A 23,740-nucleotide genomic window follows, 5' to 3' on the forward strand; every position below is an offset into this window, starting at 1 on the left:
ATATCTTATGTTGCGCTTAACAGAAGAAAGAAACTCATAAAAGTATTTTGTGAAATATTAAAAATATTCAAAAACTATTTAAGTTATTGTACACATTATATGATATAAGAACATCTTTAGTTTAAATATTGAAACAGCACTTCACTTAGTGTTTGTTAATCCCAAAGACATCTATTCAGCTAAAAAATTTTAAGCATTATTATTATTATTATTATTATTATTATTATTATTATTATTATTATTATTATTATTATTGCAACGCGCTTTACCAAACGTCGCCAAAGTCCAAAGTGCTGTGCTGATAAGAGTGTGTAAACACGCAGTACCTGCGCGTCAGTCGATATGGCCTGGGACAGGTCATTTGCATAAAGGCCCTCAGCAGCCGCCCACTCATTACCATATTTTATATCGCCTGCCCTCTGGAAGCATCATGGCAAGTTATATCGTTCAGTCCGACAGGGAAGTGGCCTAACTTTCTCGGAGCAGGTGTCTTTGAAGGAGCTCACACTTGGAGGCGTGAGGAGGGGAAACATCACCATACCGCATTTCCCTCTCTAGACCTCCTAAATATTTAGATGTTTGCAAACATGGTTTCCAAGTTGACATCTTTGCAACAGGAGCTTCTGAGCGCCTTGTTGGACTCTGGAGTTACCAAAGATGTGCTTCTGCAAGCGTTGGATGACCTGGACCCGAGCCCGACCGCTTTTGGAGTTAAACTGGACAGTCTGCAGATGTCCCCTTCCGGCTCCAAGCTCAGCGATACGGATTCAAAGCCGGTGTTTCACACGCTCACAAATGGACACAGTAAAGGGAAGTTATCCGGAGATGAAGGCTCGGAGGACGGGGATGATTATGACACACCGCCGATCCTCAAAGAGCTCCAGTCTCAAAACACCGAGGAAGCGGCCGAGCAGAGGGCAGAAATAGAGCGAATGTTGGCGTGAGTTTTAACTTATTCATTTTTATATATTTATTTAAAAGCCAATATAGTCACCATTTGAAGTGGATAATAGATTAATAAAAATTGTCATAAAAAAGAATTGTTGTTAATTGTAGTTGAATATTTTAGAACAACTTTGAGGAAATGTTATGATCCTTTAAAATGTTGAGCTATAGACCTACTTATGTTATTATCAAATATACTTATAGTTATACTGTTATTATCCATTGCTATATAGTCAAATTAATGAGATAGAAGTGAAATAACCCGAGGAGCTGCTGAAGTGACAGTGTGCTGTAACAGCGCTATAATGCAGTTAAAGGCCGACTGTTAAGTGTGAAATTAAGGCTGACTTTTAAGATTAAAGTGCTTATTTATTCACCCAACTATGCATTAAAGTTTACTAAAACATAAAATAATCTTCACCTGATATAAAAAATCAAATAGAAAAGTTTAATTGCTAACTTCTGATCTTTTAAATCAAAGGTCATTGAGATGTCTACAAAACTTCTTTTTTGACAAATGTAATTACTGTCTGAAGTTCTTAAAATATAGTAGAATTATTTTGTGACAGAAATAAAAAAAGTAGCCTGGTTGTAATTTAGAAACGAAATCATTTTTTGCCAGCAGCCCAACTTTCACCTTAAATCATACTAAGGAGGATTTTTCGGAACAGATGATTCTACCGGTGTTTACAATTTTAAAAGCACGCGCCAGTGTTTCCTCTTTTCACATTCTGGTTACTAATTATCTACGTGAGTTATTTCTTTAGCTTAGAGATATATCAACTAAAGAAGATCTATTTATTATTAACCACCTCTGGCCTCTCGAAAGAAAACACAAACATGCGCGCTTTTGTCTGAACGCAGCGTTGTGCGTAAATTTAGTCCATTGGAAATTTATTTTAGGACATGCGAAAATACTGATAATATATTTACTGTATCAATATAGCACTTTTAGCTATAATCTTTAAACATAATTAGAAATTATAACAAAAACTGGCCTACCACGCGGCCAACAAATAAAAGTAGGCCTATGCTATAATTCGGTTGATATTTAATTCAACAAAACTATTATTTCTATAACTATCACCGACAGAAGCGCCACGAAATAAAGAGGAAATCAAAACTAAAGCACGTGGAGTTAAGTTATTAATTTTATCCTATAAATCATCAACTGAAAGACACACAGTGACGAATGATTAGCGTGAATGGAGATCTAGTTATTCATTGTCGAAAGTTATAAACCAAGTTCGAGCACAGACATATGTTGCCAGTATCCAAACCAAAACCGTCCGGACAGATTTCAGGAGCAAAAGTTATTTCTGAAATTAGCTACTATGGTAAGACTGAACTTCATTTTAATGCATGTTAAAAAATGTCGGGTGATTTTCGAAAACGTTTTCTTTCTTTCTTTCTTTCTTTCTTTCTTTCTTTCTTTCTTTCTTTCTTTCTTTCTTTCTTTTATTTTAAAGTCTGTTTTATTTAACCTGATTATAAACTTAACACTACTTTTCATTTTCTTTCATTTTTTTAATTGTTAGTAAATATTCTGTTGCATTGAGAACAAACATACATTATATATATTATATATATTGGCTTGGTTTATATATAGCTGTATTGTTAGGCTATATATTATATAGTATTGAACAATCTTTTTTGTTATTTTTAAGCTGTTACCCTAGCCTATAATAGGCTAATGTTTTATTTTATTACATTTAAATAAGAATATAGGCTGCTGCGGCTTTTAAAGGCTATGTCTATGTCAAATTCTTTGGTTTCTTTTAATCAAACCAGCTTCGATTTAAGCGATTTTCGTCTCACGCAACATTTCTCCTTTCTAAAATACAGAGCAACGTTTAAAATGTCGAACTACACTTTAGTACCTTTTTTAGTTTTAAAACAAATGGCTTTACAGTGACCGCAATATACAGCTGCCATGAAGTCCTCCAATTGTCTTTTACTTGTCCTTTTGTAATTAAATCACGGTAGTTGAATTGCATGCACGAAATGAAGTCTTTAACCTTTGGAATTATTTACAACCTATTGAATACACTGATTAACTATTGTTTATTCGCGCTGGGAACAATTGACCGCACTTGCAAAATTTAGAACATGTTAAAGAGTCATAAATATAAAAGAAGCGAAACCAACTATTAAAAATTACTTTTTAATAGGACAGTATTAAATGAGAGTGTTCAATGATGAGATGAGAGTATGTTTAATGTTTCCGATCTCTTCAGGGAGGACCCGTGGCGCGCGGCCCGCATGATCAAAGGCTACATGCAGCAGCACAATATCCCTCAACGCGAGGTGGTGGATGTGACGGGCCTCAATCAGTCGCACCTGTCGCAGCACCTGAATAAAGGCACGCCTATGAAAACGCAGAAACGCGCGGCGCTCTACACCTGGTATGTGAGGAAACAGCGGGAGATCTTGCGACGTAAGTTAATATTTGTTTCTTGTTGCATGTGACGGTTTTCAGTGCCACCGTTGGGATATTGTAGGTCATATAAAACGTCCTTGTGAAGTTGCATGAAATGGAATTTATGACTCGAGTGAGGCAGCACTTTCAACCTGATTTTTTGGGGAAGTTAATTAACCTTTTGATATCTGTTTTAATTATGAAGATAATCTAAAATTATTTCCCTTCTAAATAATGCAGCTGTCCGATATGTAGATATTGTTAAACATTTTTAGGTATGCGTTATTATTGCATCATCACTTTTGCCAGCCATTTTGAATTTATGTTGTCATAAAAAGCACAATGGCATATAAAGGGGACAGTGGTATGAGTCAAAGGTCATCACTCATAACTAGAAAACATAACTTACATTTTGTTAAATTAGTGAGGTTAATTTGTACCTCTTCTCATTTTATTGTTTTAAAAATTGCATTACATAAGGCTCACCCAAGCCCAACTCTTAATTTCCTCAACATTTACTCATACACTCTAAAAAATAACTTGGATTTCCATCCAATAAGTTAGTTTAGCACCAACTAAAAAAACTGTTTACACAAATAAATGCAATTGAGTTGGTCCAACAAGATTTTATCAAAATAAAATTTAAATACATTTGTATTTTTATTAAATTTAAACTCAAAGGTCTGATAATATCATGTATGTCTATTATGTGTCGTACATTTTAGAAGTCTATTAGTTTTATTTGAAGTTATCCTATGAACTAAAAGAGCCATTTTTTAGCATATTTCATAAATTACACACAGCTGATTGAGACTGATCTCAGATCCAATTTTAGGACAGTTATTGCTCACTGAGCAAAGCAACAGACTTCATTTTCGCTAATTAAGCTGCCAACACTCAAAGCATGGGTGCTTCTGCAAGGTGGTAATGACAAAACTCACGATATTAGCTGAAAATCTTCTAAATCTTTAAACTAAAATGAAGATTAAACTCAAACAAGTCTTTCTATTAACTTTAAACACCTAAGATTATTTTTGATATTTTATTGTCAACATTTCCTTCTCTTAATTAAATCCCATAGCATGCTGGGGACTACAAATCTTCAAACCAGGTAGTGGAACCAACACAATTCTTTCATGTTGTCCCAGCAAGTGGACTGAACATAAAACAAATTGGAATAAGAAATTACAAGAATTGTGTTGTTTCAGCTCGTTTTAAAGAGCTATTTGAACAAGCAGCAGTAATAATTTTTTGAGTGTACTCAGTTGATTCAATCTGTTCAAATATTAGGTCTTCTGTTGTGTACAAAACTTAAAGTTATATGGAAGTCTATGGTTTTTTTTTCAACATTTTTTAGAAAGTCTTTGTGTTCAACAAAAGAAAAAAACGCGAACAGGTTTGGAACACATTGAGGATGAGTAAATTATGATGGAATTTTCATTTTTGGGTAAACTATCCCTTATACATAACCAACAATGGAGTGTGAGCAGATCATACAAAAGTGTACAAACGAGAATATAAAAGTTAGCCACTAAATGACCAAAGTGCAAATAGGAATGAATTGCCCTGAGATTGTGCTGAACATCACAAACAGTATTTTTAAAAATGACTTCTGCAAGTCTAAAGTCCCTGTAAGGCAAGTCATTTCACTCAGAGGCCATCTTTGAATCACCTCTCGGGCAGTATGCTTGGGCATTCTGTCTGAATGGGGAAACATCAAATTCCCCAAAACTGCTTGCCAAGCTAACCATTGAATTTCATATTAGGAATCACCAATAAAATTGTAGAATAACTGTGTCTTTAGTTTCGTTTCTAAACATCCAAATCACACAAAATCTGCAGAAACTCACGTCTGGTCTGAGCCCCTCCACCGGAGCATCGTCAGTCTATAGCAAACGATAATTGGCTCCTGTACTAGAAAGTGGGCTTTATTCGCCATATAGTGATCGATGATTGGCTCCTATAGTAGTAAGCGGTGCTTTATTCGCCATATTGACCGTTACATTTTTCCCCATTCAAAAAGATACGAGTGACATGTATTGTGTATTCTATAGTTTTTGGCACAGCTGGAATGATTTTGAAAATAAACACACTTGTCCTAGTTGGCTCACGCCATGCTCATGTCCTATATGGACATTCTACATGTGACACTAATATTCTTTTCTTTTATGTTTCAGAATTCAACCAGGCCACACAAGGCTCTGGTGGCACCATGTTAGACAAAGGAAATCAGGATCAGGTACTACTTTTTTTCTCAGAGTTTAGTCAATCTGGGCAAGGTATGGTCCAGCCAGGTGATGATGCTGCCATTGAGCCTGCCAGCAAGAAGCTCAGACGCAACCGTTTCAAATGGGGGCCTGCATCCCAACAAATCCTTTACCAGGCTTACGAACGGCAGAAAAACCCCAGCAAAGAGGAGAGAGAGGCATTGGTGGAGGAGTGCAACCGGTAAGGATGACCTTGCTATGAATGTCAAAATTAATTACTCACTTTCATCCCAGTTAAAATGCTAATATGTTTCCCTTTACTACATTCAGGGCTGAGTGCCTCCAAAGAGGAGTGTCTCCATCCAAAGCTCATGGACTTGGCTCCAACCTGGTCACAGAGGTGCGAGTCTACAACTGGTTTGCCAACAGAAGAAAGGAAGAAGCCTTCAGACAAAAGTTGGCTATGGATGCCTACAGTGGGCCAGCGCATAGCCTGAGCTCCCTCCTTTCACATAGTTCCCCGCATCACCCACAAACTAGCAGCTCCCCACCGAGCAAGATGCAAGGTACTGATACATTCACTGTGAGCTTACATGTGTTATTTGATTTTTCCTGGTAACCTTTGAATGTTGCTTCGATCTCACTGAATCACTGATCTTTGGCTTTTCTGCGGTACGGTCTGGAAACAATAATTAGCACATGCCTCATTATCATCACTCCACCAGTTGAAGACGACTTGACATAGTTGATGAGATCAGAGGGAAAGCAAAGTGGAGAGCAGTGATCAATGAGAGTGACAGAGTGAGCTGAGCAAATGGCATTGTTATTCCCAGCTTTGAAACACACACCAAGAACAATCTGCATTGTACCTGCAATCTCAGCTCCACTGAAGTCAGCAGGCAAGAGTGAGACACAAAGAGCAGCCACCCTTGGACAGGACACAGGGTCAACCCCAGGTCATGTGGCTCAGCTCGCTCTCGAAGCCTAGTTGTACCTGTAGGTTCACTGTGGTTTACTGCATGCCCCACTCTTGTGTTATCTAATGTTTTGTATTCCCAGAAGGATTTATTGACTTAGTTTGATATGGCAAGACTAGGCTGTAAAAGCAACACAGTCTTTGACTCGACCAGCTTATTACCTACTGTTGCTCTTTCATGTCTGAGCGCTAAAGAGTCAGAGTGCTTTTTTCTGTGGGTGTGTTGCTTGTTTCTGTGCATATAGCACTGCAATGACTGGCTTGTCTGTTTGCGTGTGGTGTTTCCCTTTGCACACCTGACCAGTCAGTGACCTCAGGTTGTGTGTTAATTTGGATGAGAAGGGGGAGCAACGGGATGGGCCTGGTCTCTTCCATGCTTTTAGTCAAGGGACTTACAAGGTGTCCTGCCAGTGGCCTGCCAGCAGCATCAGCTGTTTTTTGGTGTCAGAAGCTGGCCTGAAAAGAATAGCACAGCAGGACCCCTCATCGCGTTGCCAGGGCACAGCCTGTATTATGCATGCTTAATTGACAATTAAAATCCTCTGCTACTACATCTCCCAGTCCTTTGATAAGGGATCCCCCTCTTCCCTGCTCTCTTTACCCTCTCTCAGCGGGGAATCTTTTTGTCTGTGGCATATTAGAAGACTGTAGTGACTGTAACTAAGGTTCATTTATCTCTGCTGGGCCAGGGGGAGGGACACCTCGAAGCCCCTCTCACCTTTATGGGCTGGGGTTTAGAGGCAGTGGCTGTGCTCTGAGCAGAACAGCAGGAGCTGTCCGATGGACTATTGGCTCTTTTTGGACCAGACAGGACTGATGAGTCTCTTCTTCTGCTCGAGGTATAGAAAGTACTGGGTGATTCCCTGTCTCAGCCCCCTCTTGGAAACTACATAAACCAGGGTTTTGTTAAAGAGGTCGTTACCAGGTCACATCAGTGAGACACAAACTTTTTTATTGATTCAGGTTTGGCTTGTTGATAACAAGCAGGCCAGTTCGCCGCTGCTAGAAGGTCAACCGATATGTGCTTTTTGGGGGCTGGTTGTGATCTTCCCTATGTTTGTGTTGTGGTCCTGTTGGAAAAGCAAACTGCTTTCAGAATGGTCTTTGATCCTGTTTAGGCATGTTAGAGTGGTTGTTTTACTTATTTCATTTTTTTGAGAAACTGATATAATTCTTTAAACAATATGGCCCTTGAACATAATAGTGAAGGACAAGCAGAGGACAGGACAGTTTAACTTGCCTTGTTTTGGTCTGTTGGGGGCAACAGAAAGGCTAAAGGCCACATACGTCCTGCTAAGACCCAGGAGGCCTATCATATGCGGCAGTGCTATAATGAGCACTGCCTGGGGATGAAGAGCAAGGCTTTGATATTACATGTGTCCCAGGGAGAGCTGAACCCTTTAAACCAGTTGAAGCCTCCTGCTACCACTCCCCTTCAGCATTTCACGTAACCTTCTGCCATTTTAACCAAGTTTTGTGGTAGCATTTTTGTATTGGTCAAGCTGTATTGTGTGATTACCACATGCATTATTAAACCTGAAAACAAATTTGTGAGTAGTGACAAGCTGAAATATTTTGCAAATATGTTTCTGTTGTCTAAACTTAGTCAAGGAGCTGATTTTAGCATCGGTCACTGAATGGTGTACATTGCTTTACTGAATAGTGTAATTAAGTCTTAGTTTATGATGCCATTCCATGTAACTTTTATGTCGCCTTCTCAGAGGTTGTACATCGGTTTCTGGTTTCCTCAGAAACAGAGCCCCCCTGCTGGTCAGCATGGCCCAGACAGCGCAGACCTGAATGATTGAACGTGAGAGGAGATCCCTGCAGTCTGAGTGAATGCCTGATAGAGTCAGACAATAGTCTAGTTCTTTCCCTGACACTTTTAGTGGTTGTGCGGTAGTAAAGTAAAGACTGTTTATAGTTGCTGGCCTATTGTGTGCTGAGCAGGTTGTAGGCCCAATGGAGTGCTTTATTGTCCTGAGCTGGCGTTTACAAGACATTGTAGAGAGCTAGCAATGTTGTAAGTGTGCAAAGGGGTTGTATCTGTAGTTCCGCTACACAACAAAACTCAGCAGAGGGATTAGACCTTCCTGTCATATTTTTTGCTGCCACTAGTCATACTATTGTGTGTGGCACATCTATTTGAAAACTCTCAGGGAATAACCCCGTAACAAATGAGAAATATTTCTTTTGCTGGGTCATCATCTTGCTTGGCTGCATAAATCTGGTATTTAAATGTAGGAGTAAACCTGTGACTGGCATTAGCATTAATTAAGAAATGTTTACCTTGTTCATATCTGTGGAGGTTGGGGTTGGCAAACATCCATTCGATAGAAGACAGGCAGGATTCCTGTGGCCTTGAATGGTCAAGAATGCCCAACGAAAATAAATAGCCTAACAGAGAATTCAGGTTTGGTAGAACATAATTCTCTCATAAAAATTATTTCATGTAGATCAGGAATGTTCCTGCAGTATGCAGCTCTGATGCACTTTGCTTGGAAAAAAAAATTCTAGTTCAAATGTGTTTAATGTAGGGGTGTTCAAGCTTGGTCCTGAAGGGCCGGTGTCCTGCAAAGTTTAGTTCCAACCCAATCGGACACACCAGGGCTAGCTAATCAAGCTCTTTCTAGGCCTTCTAGGAATATTCTTGCAGGTGTGTTGAGGCAAGCTGGAGCTAAAATCTGCAGGACACCAGCCCTCCAGGACTGAGTTTGGACACCCCTGGTTTAATGCGACAGGAGCTAAACTCTGCTGAAAGGGGGCCCTTCAGGAGCAGGATTGTGCACCACAGATATAGATTATTTAACAAAGTTCTGAAGTTCAGTATAGAATGGTTTTTTAGAGTTGCAGACAGCTCACGTGTACACATTCAGATGACCTTGACCGTTCAGCCATCAGATGTAGAGGCCCTTGTTTGTTTGCTCTTCCAAACTTGTGTGACCAACAGATACTGGCTGGGCCATATTTTGTGAAGCAGTTAAAAGATTAAAACTAAAACTAATTTTTCCCTTCCTTACTTCAAAAACAGGTGTCCGGTACAGCCAACAAGGTCCAGGTGAAGTCAGTTCTTCAACAACGATTAATCACCATAGCAGCAATGCCATGTCAACCAGCCAGTCAGTGTTACAGCAGGTCTCTCCAGGGGCACTGGACCCCAGCCACAGCCTCCTGTCACCTGATGCCAAGATGGTAAGCACTTCTCAACACTGATAAGATAACACAATGTCTGCTCTTGACACAGTAACACAAAGTAGTGCCTGATAGATACCTTCACCCAGCAAGTGGGCTCACAAACGCTACATTGTACTTCCCAGTGCTAAACCCCAAGCCAGACAGCAGGCCTTGGCCCACAGTGCACCGCAGGGCTGATCTTTGTAAATGTTAGCCGGTGGTAGTGAGAATGGGGCACGGCCATGGCTGTGCCAACAAACCTGACAAAGAGACATTCTGTTTGTATTGATTAAATGCCCCGCAGAGTAGGAGAAGGGTGGAGTTGTGCTTGTTCTCTGTTGGTTGAGTGACACTGGTGCTCAATGGAGTTGCTTATCTGAATACTAATGTTTGAGTTGGGCAAGATCTTCATGTAGCTTTTTGTTTCAGGACAATTTTCTGTGCATTAATTTTTCTAGCAAGGCTGCAGTGTTACACTATAGGTCAAATTCATCATGGTCTAGGGTGTGTTTCTGTCAACAGCCAATTGGAAGTCGGTGTAGGAGGAAGGGAGTATGACAGCAGCTTATCTGAGCAGTCAGACGTTTGTCTGAGCATGGCCTCCTCTCAACTCTGCCTATTCAAATAAAGCTCTGTGCCTCCTGTCAGGGCTCTGATACTTTCTTAAGATAAGAGTACATTTCTGACAGAAGCGTTCTAGTCATACTGATAAACTGTTGGTGTATTTTCTTCACAGATCTCGGTATCAGGTGGAGGTCTTCCTCCAGTAAGTACCCTGACCAACATCCACGCATCCCACCACGTGCACCAACAGACCCCTAACCTCATAATGCCACTCTCTGGAGTCATGGCCATTGCACAAAGTGAGTGTCCATCCACATTTGGTTTCCTTTTCAGATTATTCATACATTCTCTTCTTAACACCGTAATATTCTTGCATTCAGGTTTAAACACATCGCAGGCCCAGACGGTGCCTGTCATTAACAGCGTTGCAGGCAGTCTGGCAGCACTGCAGCCAGTGCAGTTCTCACAGCAGTTAAATAGCCAACACCAGCAGCTCATGCAGCAGTCATCTGGACACATGAGCCAACAGTCCTTCATGGCCTCCGTCTCACACTCACACAGTCAGTCTACTACCTCTGTTCAGTATTTATTGATCTAGTCAAGCCTACATCATAAAGCTCTAGATGTAAACTGCTGTTTGTGTTATCTTTAAAGTGTACCCACACAAGCAGGAGCCACCCCAGTATTCTCATTCGTCTCGGTTTCCCCCGGCCATGGTGGTGACAGACGCCAACAGCCTTAGCACACTGAGCTCAATGTCCTCCAGCAAACAGGTCAGTAATCCAAATCACTTACCAAAATGGACTTGCTGTAGTCAAGCTGATTTGTTTATTTAATGGGTGCTAGAGTCGGTCTGCTTGTCCTACAACAGGGGTGCCATTTGGCTTTATTAATGCTCCAGAGACGCTTATGCCATTATGTAAAAAACTTTAAGCCATTTACAGCTTTAAAAACAGACACAAAACTAAACACTGAACATTTACTTGCTACATTTTCCAAAGTGAGCAGAATAAGATTTCTGGAGTATGCTCGATAGGACTGATGTTGAGTTTTCCACTGCTTCAGTGTCTTTTGTTTAGCTAGGTTTGTTGTACATCTCAATCAGTGAAGCGAACCAATATGTGTATACTCCTCAGAATTCCTATTTCCTTTGAACAGCTTGACCAATCAGTCACCCGTGATCGCAGGCTGAGCACGGCTTGATTGATGAAACCACCTTTCTTTCTTTCTTTCTTTCTTTCTTTCTTTCTTTCTTTCTTTCTTTCTTTCTTTCTTTCTTTCTTTCTTTCTTTCTTTCTTTCAGCGTTTCTGCTTTTTTTACCTTTTTGTCTTTTCTCAATCTGAATGCAAAGTCACTCTTTGGTTCAGTTTAGCACAGAGGTCAGGAAATTATCCTGACTGTTAATCAAAGCACCCGTGCTCCTTCAGCTCCCCTGCCATGAACGGGAGTGTATTTAGTAATTATGCCTCTTCCCTTTTCCCCTGCGCTCTGTGACCGCTCTACCCTGAAATGCGGTCTCTAGTCACCGCTTTCACATGCCCAATTTCCCACGCTGCCACATCACTAGCTGCGGTGAACCTGATGCCTTGAACTTCCTGCCAGCATGTGCTCCACTTATCAAGATCTAGTCGCTAAAGATACTTTCATTTACTTTTACATCTTTAAGGGACCTTAACATTTGAAAATTGGTTTTAAAATGCTGGAAAAAAGATGAAAGAAAAATCAAAAAGATGATTCTGTGAAAAGTTGAGGCCATAACATGTTCATACTATAGGAATGAATAAATATTAGACAACCTAAACAATACTGGTGGACTACTGGACTGTATGAGGACTGAGTGTTTCTTTATGAAGTGAAATCACCAACTCGCCAACCTGATTTGTTTCGAGATTAACCTCTGTGTTGATCCTGGAACAACATTCCAATCAGCCAATCAGAATTAAGGGATACGTTTGTGTTCAGTTTATTAAGTCTTATGGTTAGGTTTATGCTCTTCAACATGATTGTTATCCAACTATTATTCCCCTCTGATTTTGGGAATAATTTACAGTTATGGTTGGGTTCAGGGGGAAGGAAATAGGTATGGATTACATTTTCAAACAAAAATACAGAGCTTAACGTGCTGCAATTTAAGAAAACAAATGCATTTACAAAAAAATGGCAGCAAATTGAGAAAAGATCTTCATCTGTTTGACAGCAAACAGATTAAAAAAGCACGCTGTATTTTCACAAACGCAAATAATAAAAAGCACAACATTTTCACACAACGCAAACAATAAAATGTGCTGCATTTGTACACAACGCAAACAATTAATAAAACATCCTACATTTTCTCACAACACAAATAATTAATAAAACGCGCTGCATTTTCTCACTACGCAAACAATTAATAAAATGTGCTGCATTTTCTCACAACACAAATAATAATACGCTCTACATTTTCTCACAACACAAATAATTAATAAAACATGCTGCATTTTCTCACAACACAATTAATAATACGCTCTGCATTTTCTCACAACACAAATAATTAATAAAACGTGCTGCATTTTCTCACAATGCAAAAAATGTATAAAAAACCCTACATTTTCTCACAGTGCAAACAATTTTAAAAAAGCGCTGTATTTTCACACAACGCAAACAATTAACAAAACGCACAGCATTTTTACACAATGCAAACAATTAATAAAATACCCTACATTTTCTCACAATGCAATCAAATAATAAAATGTGCTGCATTTTCACACAACCCAAAATTAATAATACGCGCTGCATTTCACACAACGCAAAACAATTAATAAAACATGTTGCATTGCTCCCAAAACAATCTAATTAATAGGCACGCTGCATTTTTACACAACACAAACCATTAATTAAAAGTGCTGCATTTTTACACACACACAAACAATTAATAAAACCGGCTGCATTTTACACAACACAAACCATTAATAAAACGTCGCCTGCATTTTACACAACACAAACCATTAATAAAACACGCTGCATTTTACACAACACAAACCATTACACGCCTGCATTTTACACAACACAAACCATTAATAAAACGCGCTGCATTTTACACAACACAAACCATTAATAAAACACGCTGCATTTTACACAACACAAACCATTAATAAAACGCGCTGTATTTTACACAACACAACCCATTAATAAAACACGCTGCATTTTACACAACACAACCCGTTAATAAAACACGCTGCATTTTACACAAACACAAACCATTAATAAAACACCGCTGCATTTTACACAACACAAACCATTAATAAAACGCGCTGTATTTTACACAACACAACCCATTAATAAAACACGCTGCATTTTACACAACACAACCTATTAATAAAACACGCTGCATTTTACACAACACAAACCATTAATAAAACACGCTGCATTTTACACAACACAAACCATTAATAAAACGCGCTGCATTTTACACAACACAAACCATTAATAAAACACGCTGCATTTTACACAACACAAACCATTAATAAAACGCGCTGCATTTTACACAACACAAACCATTAATAAAACACGCTGCATTTTACACAACACAAACCATTAATAAAACGCGCTGTATTTTACACAACACAACCCATTAATAAAACACGCTGCATTTTACACAACACAAACCATTAATAAAACGCGCTGCATTTTACACAACACAAACCATTAATAAAACACGCTGCATTTTACACAACACAAACCATTAATAAAACGCGCTGTATTTTACACAACACAACCCATTAATAAAACACGCTGCATTTTACACAACACAACCTATTAATAAAACACGCTGCATTTTACACAACACAAACCATTAATAAAACGCGCTGTATTTTACACAACACAACCCATTAATAAAACACGCTGCATTTTACACAACACAAACAATTAATAAAATGCACTGCATTTTCTCACAATGCAAACATTTTAAGAAAACGCTCTGCATTTTCTCACAACACAACTAAAATGTTTCAAGGAGACCCTAAAAATGTGTTTTTTAGGCAATTAAGGTTATAGTTATTAAGGCTAATAAATACTAAAGACATGGGTTTCGGGATATCAAAATAAACAAACAAATAAACTCACCTTTCAAAGATCACCTACAACTTTGTGAACAATAGTCACGGCACAGTGGCATCAGTCACGTTTTTGGGTCCCCTTGAAACATTTCCGTTGTGTTCCATTTTTTTGTGTTGTGTGAAAGTGCAGCGTGTTTGATTAATTGTTTGCATAGTGTGAAAATGCAGCTCGTTTTTCAAAATGTGTTTTCGTTGTGATGACTTCAAACAGATAAAGATCTTTTCTCAATTTGCTAGCCTTTGTAATTGCATGTTTTCTTTAATTGCAGTACATTAAGCTCTCTCTCGGCCACCGTACAAAAATGATGTTCCAGGATCAATATAGATGTTAATCCAGGATCGCACTTTACGTGGCAAAATCATGACGTGCTCACCAACTAGTCTGACATTAATACACAAACTTTAATCACGAGACCAGGGATTCATTTTATGTTGTTTTAACTTAAAAAAAAAACTATTCCATGTTTAGTACACAGTTGTTATATAAACATACACCTAATCTGATGTGAGTAGTAGTTTTTCTACTTTAAAATGTTGACATTTCTTTCTAATAATTAATTTCAGTGCTAAAATTCACCTATAATGTTTTTCACTACACTTGGTTAATATGTAAAAAGACTAATCACTTTAAATGTAAACTTTCTATTTAGGCAATATATTGTAGTGTTAGATAAAATATTGAATACACTAGTGTTGGATAAATGTAAAAAATATCACACATTTCACCTGTGGAAACACTATTTAGTTCAGTTGAAAGCATTTAGATATCTCAGGTATGTATTTCCTCAACCCCCCTAGAACCGAGAAAGCAATTTTAAGCTCTTATCAGTCTGCTGTATTTGGTCTGGGCGGTGCAGTGGGCTCTTTGGGGGACATTACAAACCATGCTCACTCTTTATAACCCTCCTGTTTGCCAAGCGATCCCACCCTACCCCAAAAAAAAAAGAAAAAACTTGCCTCCATTCGCAGACCTGCATCTAATGAGTGTAGACTGAGCAGCTGGCCAGCACCTTTTATCAGGTGTGCCTATTTGTCGGCCAGTAGGTCACGGCAGGGTCACTTGCCTCTCTCATCTCCAAAGAAAGAGCAAAAACACCTAAACAATACGAGAAGAAAAACATTGGTTACAATGGAAATGAATGCAAAGGGATGAGGTATATTTTTATTCAGGTGTGGCTGATAAGGAGATTCTGCAGATTTTGTTCACTTATGTGTTCACTTCCTCTTTCATTCTTTATTTTCACAGTGTCCGCTACAGGCCTGGTGAATGCATACACCTGACTTCTTTGATGCCAAGCAACAGGAGCACATTGTCCCAACCTCCATTTCCCTTCATCGCACCCGTATCCATGGCAACCCATAATATGTGTGAGCGGCACGCTGGATGATCAGTTGGTCAATAAACCACGAGCTGAAGGCAGGACTGATGAGAATGAACACTGTTGGGGTGTTTGGGTTCACCGTTGGCTGACTAGAAGTCCGGCTCGGATGATCAACATGGCGCCCAATTTAGCGACAGTATTTTACTTCTTAGTGATGGACTAACCAAATTAAGGAACGCACATGATCCTTATGAACAAACAAATAGGAAATGCATACAACACAGTCAGATGAAGATGCAAAGATGGAGCGAAAAGACCTGAAATCCAGGAATAAGAGCACAAAATGTGTTTGTATGTAAAACCTTACAATCAAACTGTGTGGATCCAATGACAATCAGACAATGTTCGAAGCATCGTTTATGTAAAATAACTGATGCAAAGACGTCTTCCTTGAGATATCAATGCTTAGAAAATGTTCTGTACAGTTGGGTGTAAATACAAGCAATTATTATATCATTATTATTATTATTTCATTAGTATGAAGGATGTAAATATTCAGTTTTATCTGTCTAAACATGTAAACTGTGATTGTGGATGTGACAATCTAAGGAACAGGTATGACGTATTGAAATATGCAGTGTGCCAGAGAGCAGGATTTCAAAACTTTTCAGACGGCTTCGTTGACGTCAGATCTTAAAAGGGAGATAAATGTTAAAGCACATTCAACAAAACGTTGAACCTATTGATCCTCCTGTAAGCCTTGTTTTAAAATAGACACCGTTGTCAATGTTGACCTCCATTAGTGTGGCGTCAGATAGATAAGAGTCATCTTTCTGTGCCAGCCAAAGAAATACTGGATTAAGAAGTGGTCGATCGGAGAAACTCAAAGATAACTCTAACTGTAAAGCAGTTCACCATTTTTGTGATACTGGGAAGAACGGCCATGAATCATGACATTTCTAATATAAATATTGACCTACAGTCAAACTGTCATTGTGATGGTGGAAAGATATGTGAAAAAAGAGCGTCCTGTTGAATTGGTCAACGTAATTGTTATCAGCTGGAATTTCATAAGTTGAGGAAATTGAGTCAGTTTGCAATTTCAAACAGTATTAGCTGCTCATGCAACTGAACTACCGGAAAGCATTGTGAAATAGTTTTTACTGTGGCTTTTTTTTTTTAAAACATCTAGGCCCAATCCCAATTTTTCCTCTTAGCCCTTCCTCTTGTCTCAATTCTTTTTAGCTTGAAGGTGTAGGGCTTATGGGGAATGCATTCATTACTGCGTTTATGTTTTACCATCATGCTTTAAAAAAAAACAAAAAAACGCTAAAATAAAAACCGCTAAGTTTTGCTATCTATAATCCACAATAATAACTCCTGTATAGTCGTCCCACAACATTCTGACACTCGATGACACTCGAATACTCTGTCAGAAAAGTAGTGGCTGGAACTGACCTTTTTAGTGTCTGCTATAATGTTAATGTTGTTATTGTATGTTTACATGCCACTGTGTAAATGTGCAGCATAGTTACAGTCTAATTACCACATTATATCATTATGATAACATGATATTGTTGCCTTCAAAAATCTCTTGAAGATAAATACCAAAAAATAAACCAACTGGAATAACCACAGCAGTCGCGATTGTCTGATCTCATATGAAGCAAGAGATCATAATGACGTGTGCTGGTTCTGTAGTGCTGTCCCATTTCTTAGGGGTACATTTTAAAGCCCTTCACCTTCACACTCTGTTTCAAGGGCCAAGAGGTAGGGGTATAAAAATAGAATTGGGATTGGGTCTTACTTGCATTTACATCAATGAGACGAAAACAGTTCCAAGCCTAATTCAAGCATCCTTTTTAGATCCACCTGAGAGTTTGATTCATTTATTCATTCATTTTCGGGTTAGTCCCTTTATTCCTCAGGGGTCGCCACATCGGAATGAACCGCCAACTTATCCAGCATACGTTTTAAGCAGCGGATGCTCTTCCAGCCGCAACCCAGTACTGAGAGTTTGAATACTTGTCAAAAGGTCATTTGAATGTTTTTTTTTTTTTATGTTGTAACTATGTTCCCACTGCCATTGCTGGTTTATTACCCTGTTTAATGCTGGATTTATACAAGATGTGATTTGTTCCACATTGTATTATTTTTGTACAAAATGAAATCAATCTTTTAAAAATCACTATTTATGCTTTACGGAAAAAGCTTTAAGTAAAGTTTTTTCCTCAAGATTGATAACAGTGGTTCTGTATTCCTTACATATTTCCTCATACTAAATATCACGGTCTAGTATTTGCCAAGCTATTATAAGATTTTACTCCCCTTTTTACACAATATCATTTTTATGACATGGGTGTAAGGAATGTGTTTACATTTTATAAAGCGCTTATTAACTCATTGTAAACTTTATATAGAGCACAACAATCAGGTTCTGTAAGAACTGTCCATTTTCTCCATAAATAAATCGATTTTTAACAATTCCTGATGAATAGGGCCCAAGTCCTGAAATGCACCCTTTTTACTTTTATTTAATTTTGATTTATTTATATATTTTTAATATCGCTCAATCTTCTTTTCTACATTTTAAATTATTGCAATCTCTACATTTTAAATGATTAGTTTTCTTAAAATGAACTTACAACTAAAAATAATACAAATATATTTTAAAAAATTATATGGACTGCTCCATGATGGATATTTTATTTTGTAATATTATTATTACTATTACTTAACATTTACATTATTATAATAATATTATATTCCATTGTATATTAAATATTATTTAATTACGTTATAATTGTATTTCAAAACATCTTTAACTCTCAGAGAAAACAATGTTATATGCAGTTTATAGGTATATTTTATACTTCTAGATATTTATTGGGGATTCTAGATTTCCTGGGCCCCTAAGCGGCCGCTTACCTTGCTTATTGGTTAAAACTGCCCCAGTTACCGTCAAAGGATTTTTGCCACATTTTGCGACAGGATAGTCTACACACACACACAGCTGACACTATTATCTGCACCTAGTCAGAGAAGGACCACGGACACGTACATCACGAAATGAGAAGGGTTTTTTCCCATACGGTGTGCGGCATCAAATTCCATTAAAACAACACTCTTCCACCTGTTCATACTCGCATCCAATATCTCGTTTGTCATGGGGGCATGCATGAAATGTTCCTGAATGAAAGTGAAAGTGCCAAACGGCAGTTAAATTCGACAAATTAAAATTGAAACACCTGAAATTACATGAAACTCCAGAGGAAATGTGGATAGCATGGTGATGCAATGACTTTAATCGAATGATGTGCTATAACATGTAAAACGGGATCACGAAAGCAACATTCTAAAAGCTCATGCTCAAGCAACAGTCTAAAACATTTTAAAAACTCATGTCATCACCTTAATCATATTATTGTCTTATTCATTTTAAGGCAAATAATTCGATTACAGATGTCCATGTAAACAGAGTCAGTACATTAATTCAACTTATTTTTAAAACAATCATGATTGTGTAATTCACACAAAAACTTCATTACCCATAATGCTGTGCTGAAAATTCCACCAATCAGAGTTGTATTGAGAAAAGCTATATATACATATATATATATATATATATATATATATATATATATATATATATATATATATATATATATATATATATATATATATATATATATATATATAGATATAGATATAGATATAGATATTTATATAGATATAGACAGACCCAGTGATTAGGTACAACATTTCTTCCCAAACACTGGGTTTGTCCACATTTTACCCAATTCTGGGTTAAAACAACCCAGCAATTTTAGAGTGAGGATTTGTTACAAGGCAGTTGATCTAAATCAAATCAGGCTCTAAATATAGCAACAAAGTCACTAAATTTGCAATGCAGCATGAGCAGATCATACAAAAATCCATGAAATAGCTCCTACATAAATAGTTTTCATTGTGTTGCAGTGTCAGAATTAAGGGTGGGTAAAATGCTGGGTATTTCAAATATGTGGTGTTGTATTTTGTTCAGGAGCGTGAGAGAGAATGAGGTGCAGGTCTGGAAGAAAACCTCCCTGTTGCTCTTTGTTTTCCTCCTACAGGTCTGAAACAACAATTTTTAAAATTCCCCTCTCAAGCTATTGCTAAACTGGAAGATTGAGTGGCACATTGTTGATAGAACTAAAACACATGCCAATATCAAACAGTTAGGATGGCCACTTTTTGCTGTTAGTGCACCCGAAAAGTTAAGGTAACTCAAACCATTTGAGGAAACCGATTGCAACAAACCATTTAAGTTCAAAAACTAATCCTAATGAATACTTTGAACTTAATCCATTTGAGTAAATGAAGCAATTTGAGCACAGTAAAACCCAATAAGTGAAGAGAACTCAAACAAATGGAGTACTGTAAAACCCAATAAGTTAAGGCAACTTAAACCATTTGAGGAAACCGATTACAACAAACCATTTGAGTTAAAAAAAACTAATCTATATGAGTACTGTGAACTTACGCTATTTAAGTTGAAGTACTGAGGTATTTAATTAACACATTACCTTCAACACTGAGCTCAAAACTCTTTTCAAATGAGTAGAATTAACTTTCAGTCAATTTTGAGTTAACTACACTCATTTCATTTGATAAAGTTGACTGTTGGGTTTTACAGTGTGGACACTGAAGACAATATGGTGTATGCTGCTGAAATTCGGTGGATATGGTTTTATCTAATAAATGAATTAACTCTTTATATCTTGTTGGACTTCGTGATGAAGATTAATTCTAAATTCATGCCAAAAATAAATAAATAAAAAAACTCAATGGGTGTTTATAGGAATATTTACACAATATTTACACTTCAGCTCTTCTAAGGGCTATTTTCTGCATCCTGTACTATAAAAATTGTCACACTTATGTTTTTATATTGATCAAAATTCACTAACAAAAAATACTAAAATAATAAAATTTACTAACTTTACTAAGCTAATCACGTTTCAACTTAATGTTTTAAGTTTACAAGCTGTTTTAAATCATTCATTCATTCATTTTTCTTTTCGGCTTAGTCCCTTTATTAATCCGGGGTCGCCACAGCGGAATGAACTGCCAACTTATCCAGCACATGTCCAGCACCCCTCCAGCATTATCCAGCACCCCTCATAAATAAAACTAAGCTGAAGGAAAATGAATGAATTTCTTTGCATGTAAGATGTTTGAAAATTTATTTTGTTTGAAAATGATCTTTTGTTTCCGCTAATTGAATGAAGTGAACTACATTATACAAACACAATAATAAATCAACTAAACAGTCTGCTAGTCATAAAATAAACCAACCAGTAGCACATAAACAATCACTCTAGACACCCGGAAACATATTTTGACTAATTATTTCAGCCTGAGTATCAGCTTGATTACACTTATTGTGACTTTAAAACTTTGTTCTGAGCTGTTTTTTTTCTTGAGCTGAATGTGTCTTAAAGAGAATGTCCTGCTGGGTCTACACTTGTAACCCAATGATGTGGCCCTGTTTGGTTATCAATGAAGCCTTTGATTTTGCTCCCAGGGAGCCACTAAAGATCTGACTGCTGCCCTCTTTTACTGCACTGGCCTGCTGAAAAGAGGAGAGAGAGAGAGAGAGAGAGAGAGAGAGAGAGAGAGAGAGAGAGAGAGAGGAGCAGTGCTTATTAGCATCCTGAGGAGGTGCTGAGTTAACAATGGAGCCAACAACATGATTATAACCATTGTTATAGTTCAATTCAAGGGCCCGCTGTAAATGTTGAGCTGTAATTTTCATACTTTAACAAGACTAATGGCAAAAACACAATCAAGCGCTAATATTGATGAAATAATGTAGGATTAATGAGGTTGTAAGTGTAGTAAAACAATTATTGTGGTAAAAAAACCATTACAGATACTTTAGAATGATTAAAGAAAGATCATGCGACACTTAAGACTGGAAAAATTATGCTGAGGGCTGCACGGTGGTGCAGTGGGTAGGACGTTTGCCTCACAGCAAGAAAGTCGCTGATTTGGGCCTCGGCTGGATCAGTTGGCGCTTCTGTGTGGAGTTTGCATGTTCTCCCCGTGTTCGCATTGTTTCTTCCGAGTGCTCCGGTTTTCCCCCACAAGTCCAAAAACATGTGGTATAGGTGAATTGGGTAAGCTAAATTGTCCGTAGTGTATGAGTGTGAATAAGTGTGTTTGGATGTTTCCCAGTAATGGGTTGCATCTGGAAGGGCATCCGCTGTGTAAAACATTTGCTGGATGAGTTAGCGGTTCATTCCGCTTGTGGTGTCCTCGGAATAATAAAGGGACTAAGCCAAAAAGAAAATGAATGAATGAATAATGATGCTGGAAAATTCAGCTTTGGATCATAGATCATAAAAATATGTTAGTAAGGAAAACAGTTATTTTTTTAACTGAAATAGCCTTTCACAATATTACAGTTTTTAGTATTTTAAGACCTAATAAATGCAGCCTTTATGGACAGGAGAAAAATGTGAAAGTATTTTCAATTCAATTTAATTCATCTTTATTTCTTTAGCGCTTTTACAATGTAAATTGTGCCAAAGCAGCTTAACGTAGAATTTCTAGTAAATTGAAACTGTGTCAGTTTTCAGAATCAGAATCAGAATCAGTTTTATTGCCAAATGTGCTTCACACACACAGTGTGTTCCAGTGTACATAAAGTGACAAGTGACAACACAAAATAAATATGATTAAACAGATGCGGTTAGTCAAGAAACCTGGATATTGAGTTATATATACAGATTGTTATAAATATACAGGTTATAAGTTGCTATGTACAAGTGCGAATGTAGAAAGTATTGCATTGTATATTGATATAAAGTGCTGTGTACATGTGCGTATGAGAAAGTATTGCACATATTTATTGCACAGTAAGGGAATATTTAACTGTTCATGAGGTAGATAGCCTGAGGAAAGAAACTATTCCTGTGTCTGGCTGTTTTTGTGCTTGGTGCTCTGAAGCGCAGACCAGACAATAACAGTTCAAACAGGTAGTGTGCTGGGTGTGAGGCGTCCAGAGTGATTTTGCGAGCCCTTTTACTCACTCTGGAAGAGTATATTTCTTGAAGTGTAGGAAGGGTAATGCCAGTGATTCGTTCAGCAGTCCGGACTATTAGCTGTAGTCTACGGAGGTCGGTTTTGGCAGCTGAGCCGAACCGAACCAGACGGCTTCAGAGTTGAAGTTCAGTTTAGTTCATTTTAATTTTCACTGCTGAAAGTCTAAACACTGAAGAGCAAATCCATCGATGAGCAGCTCTACAAGTCGCGAAACCAAGCAAGCCAGTGGCAACAGTATTCAAACCAAAATGTTTAAATATTATATATACTATAATTTATAATTATAATATAATCATATTTATCACTTTTATAATATTATAATATTAAAATAGTATAATGTATATCACTATAAGTTACAAACATGTTTTAGGTTAATGAATCAATTATGTAGAGAGACCTATTTAATTAAAAATAAATAAATAAATAAATAATTTATGCCCTTGTAGGAAACGGTGTTATTTTAATACTTAATATACAGTTGAAGTCAGAATTATTAGCCCCCCTTTGAATTCATTCCCAAATGAAGTTTAACAGAGCTAGGAAATTTTCACAGTTTGCCTGATAATATTTTTGGAGAAAGTCTTAAAAGCAGCTTTTAAGTTTTTAAAAACCCTTTTAATGTCAAAACTATTACCCTCTTTAAGCAATATATTTTTTTGATAGTCTACAGAACAAACCATCATTAAACAATAACTTGCCTAATTACCCTAACCTGCCTAGTTAGCCTAATTAAACTAGTTAAGCCTTTATATGTGACTTTAAGCTGTATAGAATTATCTTGAAAAATATCTAGTAAAATATTATTTACTGTCTTCATGGCAAAGAGAAAATAAACCATTTTGGAAACGAGTTATTAAAACTATTATGTTTAGAAATGTGTTGAAAAAAATCTTCTCTCCGTTAAACAGAAATTGGGGAAAAAAATAAACTAATTAATAATTAATAA

The 23,740-nt window shown here is 37.4% G+C and overlaps 1 protein-coding gene across 3 annotated transcripts; it reads left to right on the forward strand.

Annotated features, from left to right (window-relative positions):
• Positions 1–464: 464 nt before the first annotated feature.
• hnf1ba (HNF1 homeobox Ba) lies at positions 465–17,949 on the forward strand. 3 transcript variants are annotated; one of them, XM_056474475.1, is made up of 9 exons: positions 465–940; positions 3,183–3,382; positions 5,542–5,812; positions 5,902–6,137; positions 9,579–9,739; positions 10,458–10,584; positions 10,666–10,845; positions 10,940–11,058; positions 15,630–17,949. In XM_056474475.1, the coding sequence occupies exons 1-9, from the start codon at positions 576–578 to the stop codon at positions 15,648–15,650; spliced, it is 1,680 nt and encodes a 559-aa protein (XP_056330450.1). In that variant the 5' UTR covers positions 465–575; the 3' UTR covers positions 15,651–17,949. The 3 variants fall into 3 exon arrangements, with proteins under 3 accessions (XP_056330450.1, XP_056330449.1, XP_056330451.1); XM_056474474.1 differs by having other exon boundaries at positions 10,458–10,845; XM_056474476.1 differs by lacking the exon at positions 465–940 and adding an exon at positions 2,204–2,282 and having other exon boundaries at positions 10,458–10,845.
• Positions 17,950–23,740: the final 5,791 nt, after the last annotated feature.

Source organism: Danio aesculapii, chromosome 15, assembly GCF_903798145.1.
Source record: "Danio aesculapii chromosome 15, fDanAes4.1, whole genome shotgun sequence".
Classification (NCBI taxonomy): Eukaryota; Metazoa; Chordata; class Actinopteri; order Cypriniformes; family Danionidae; genus Danio; species Danio aesculapii.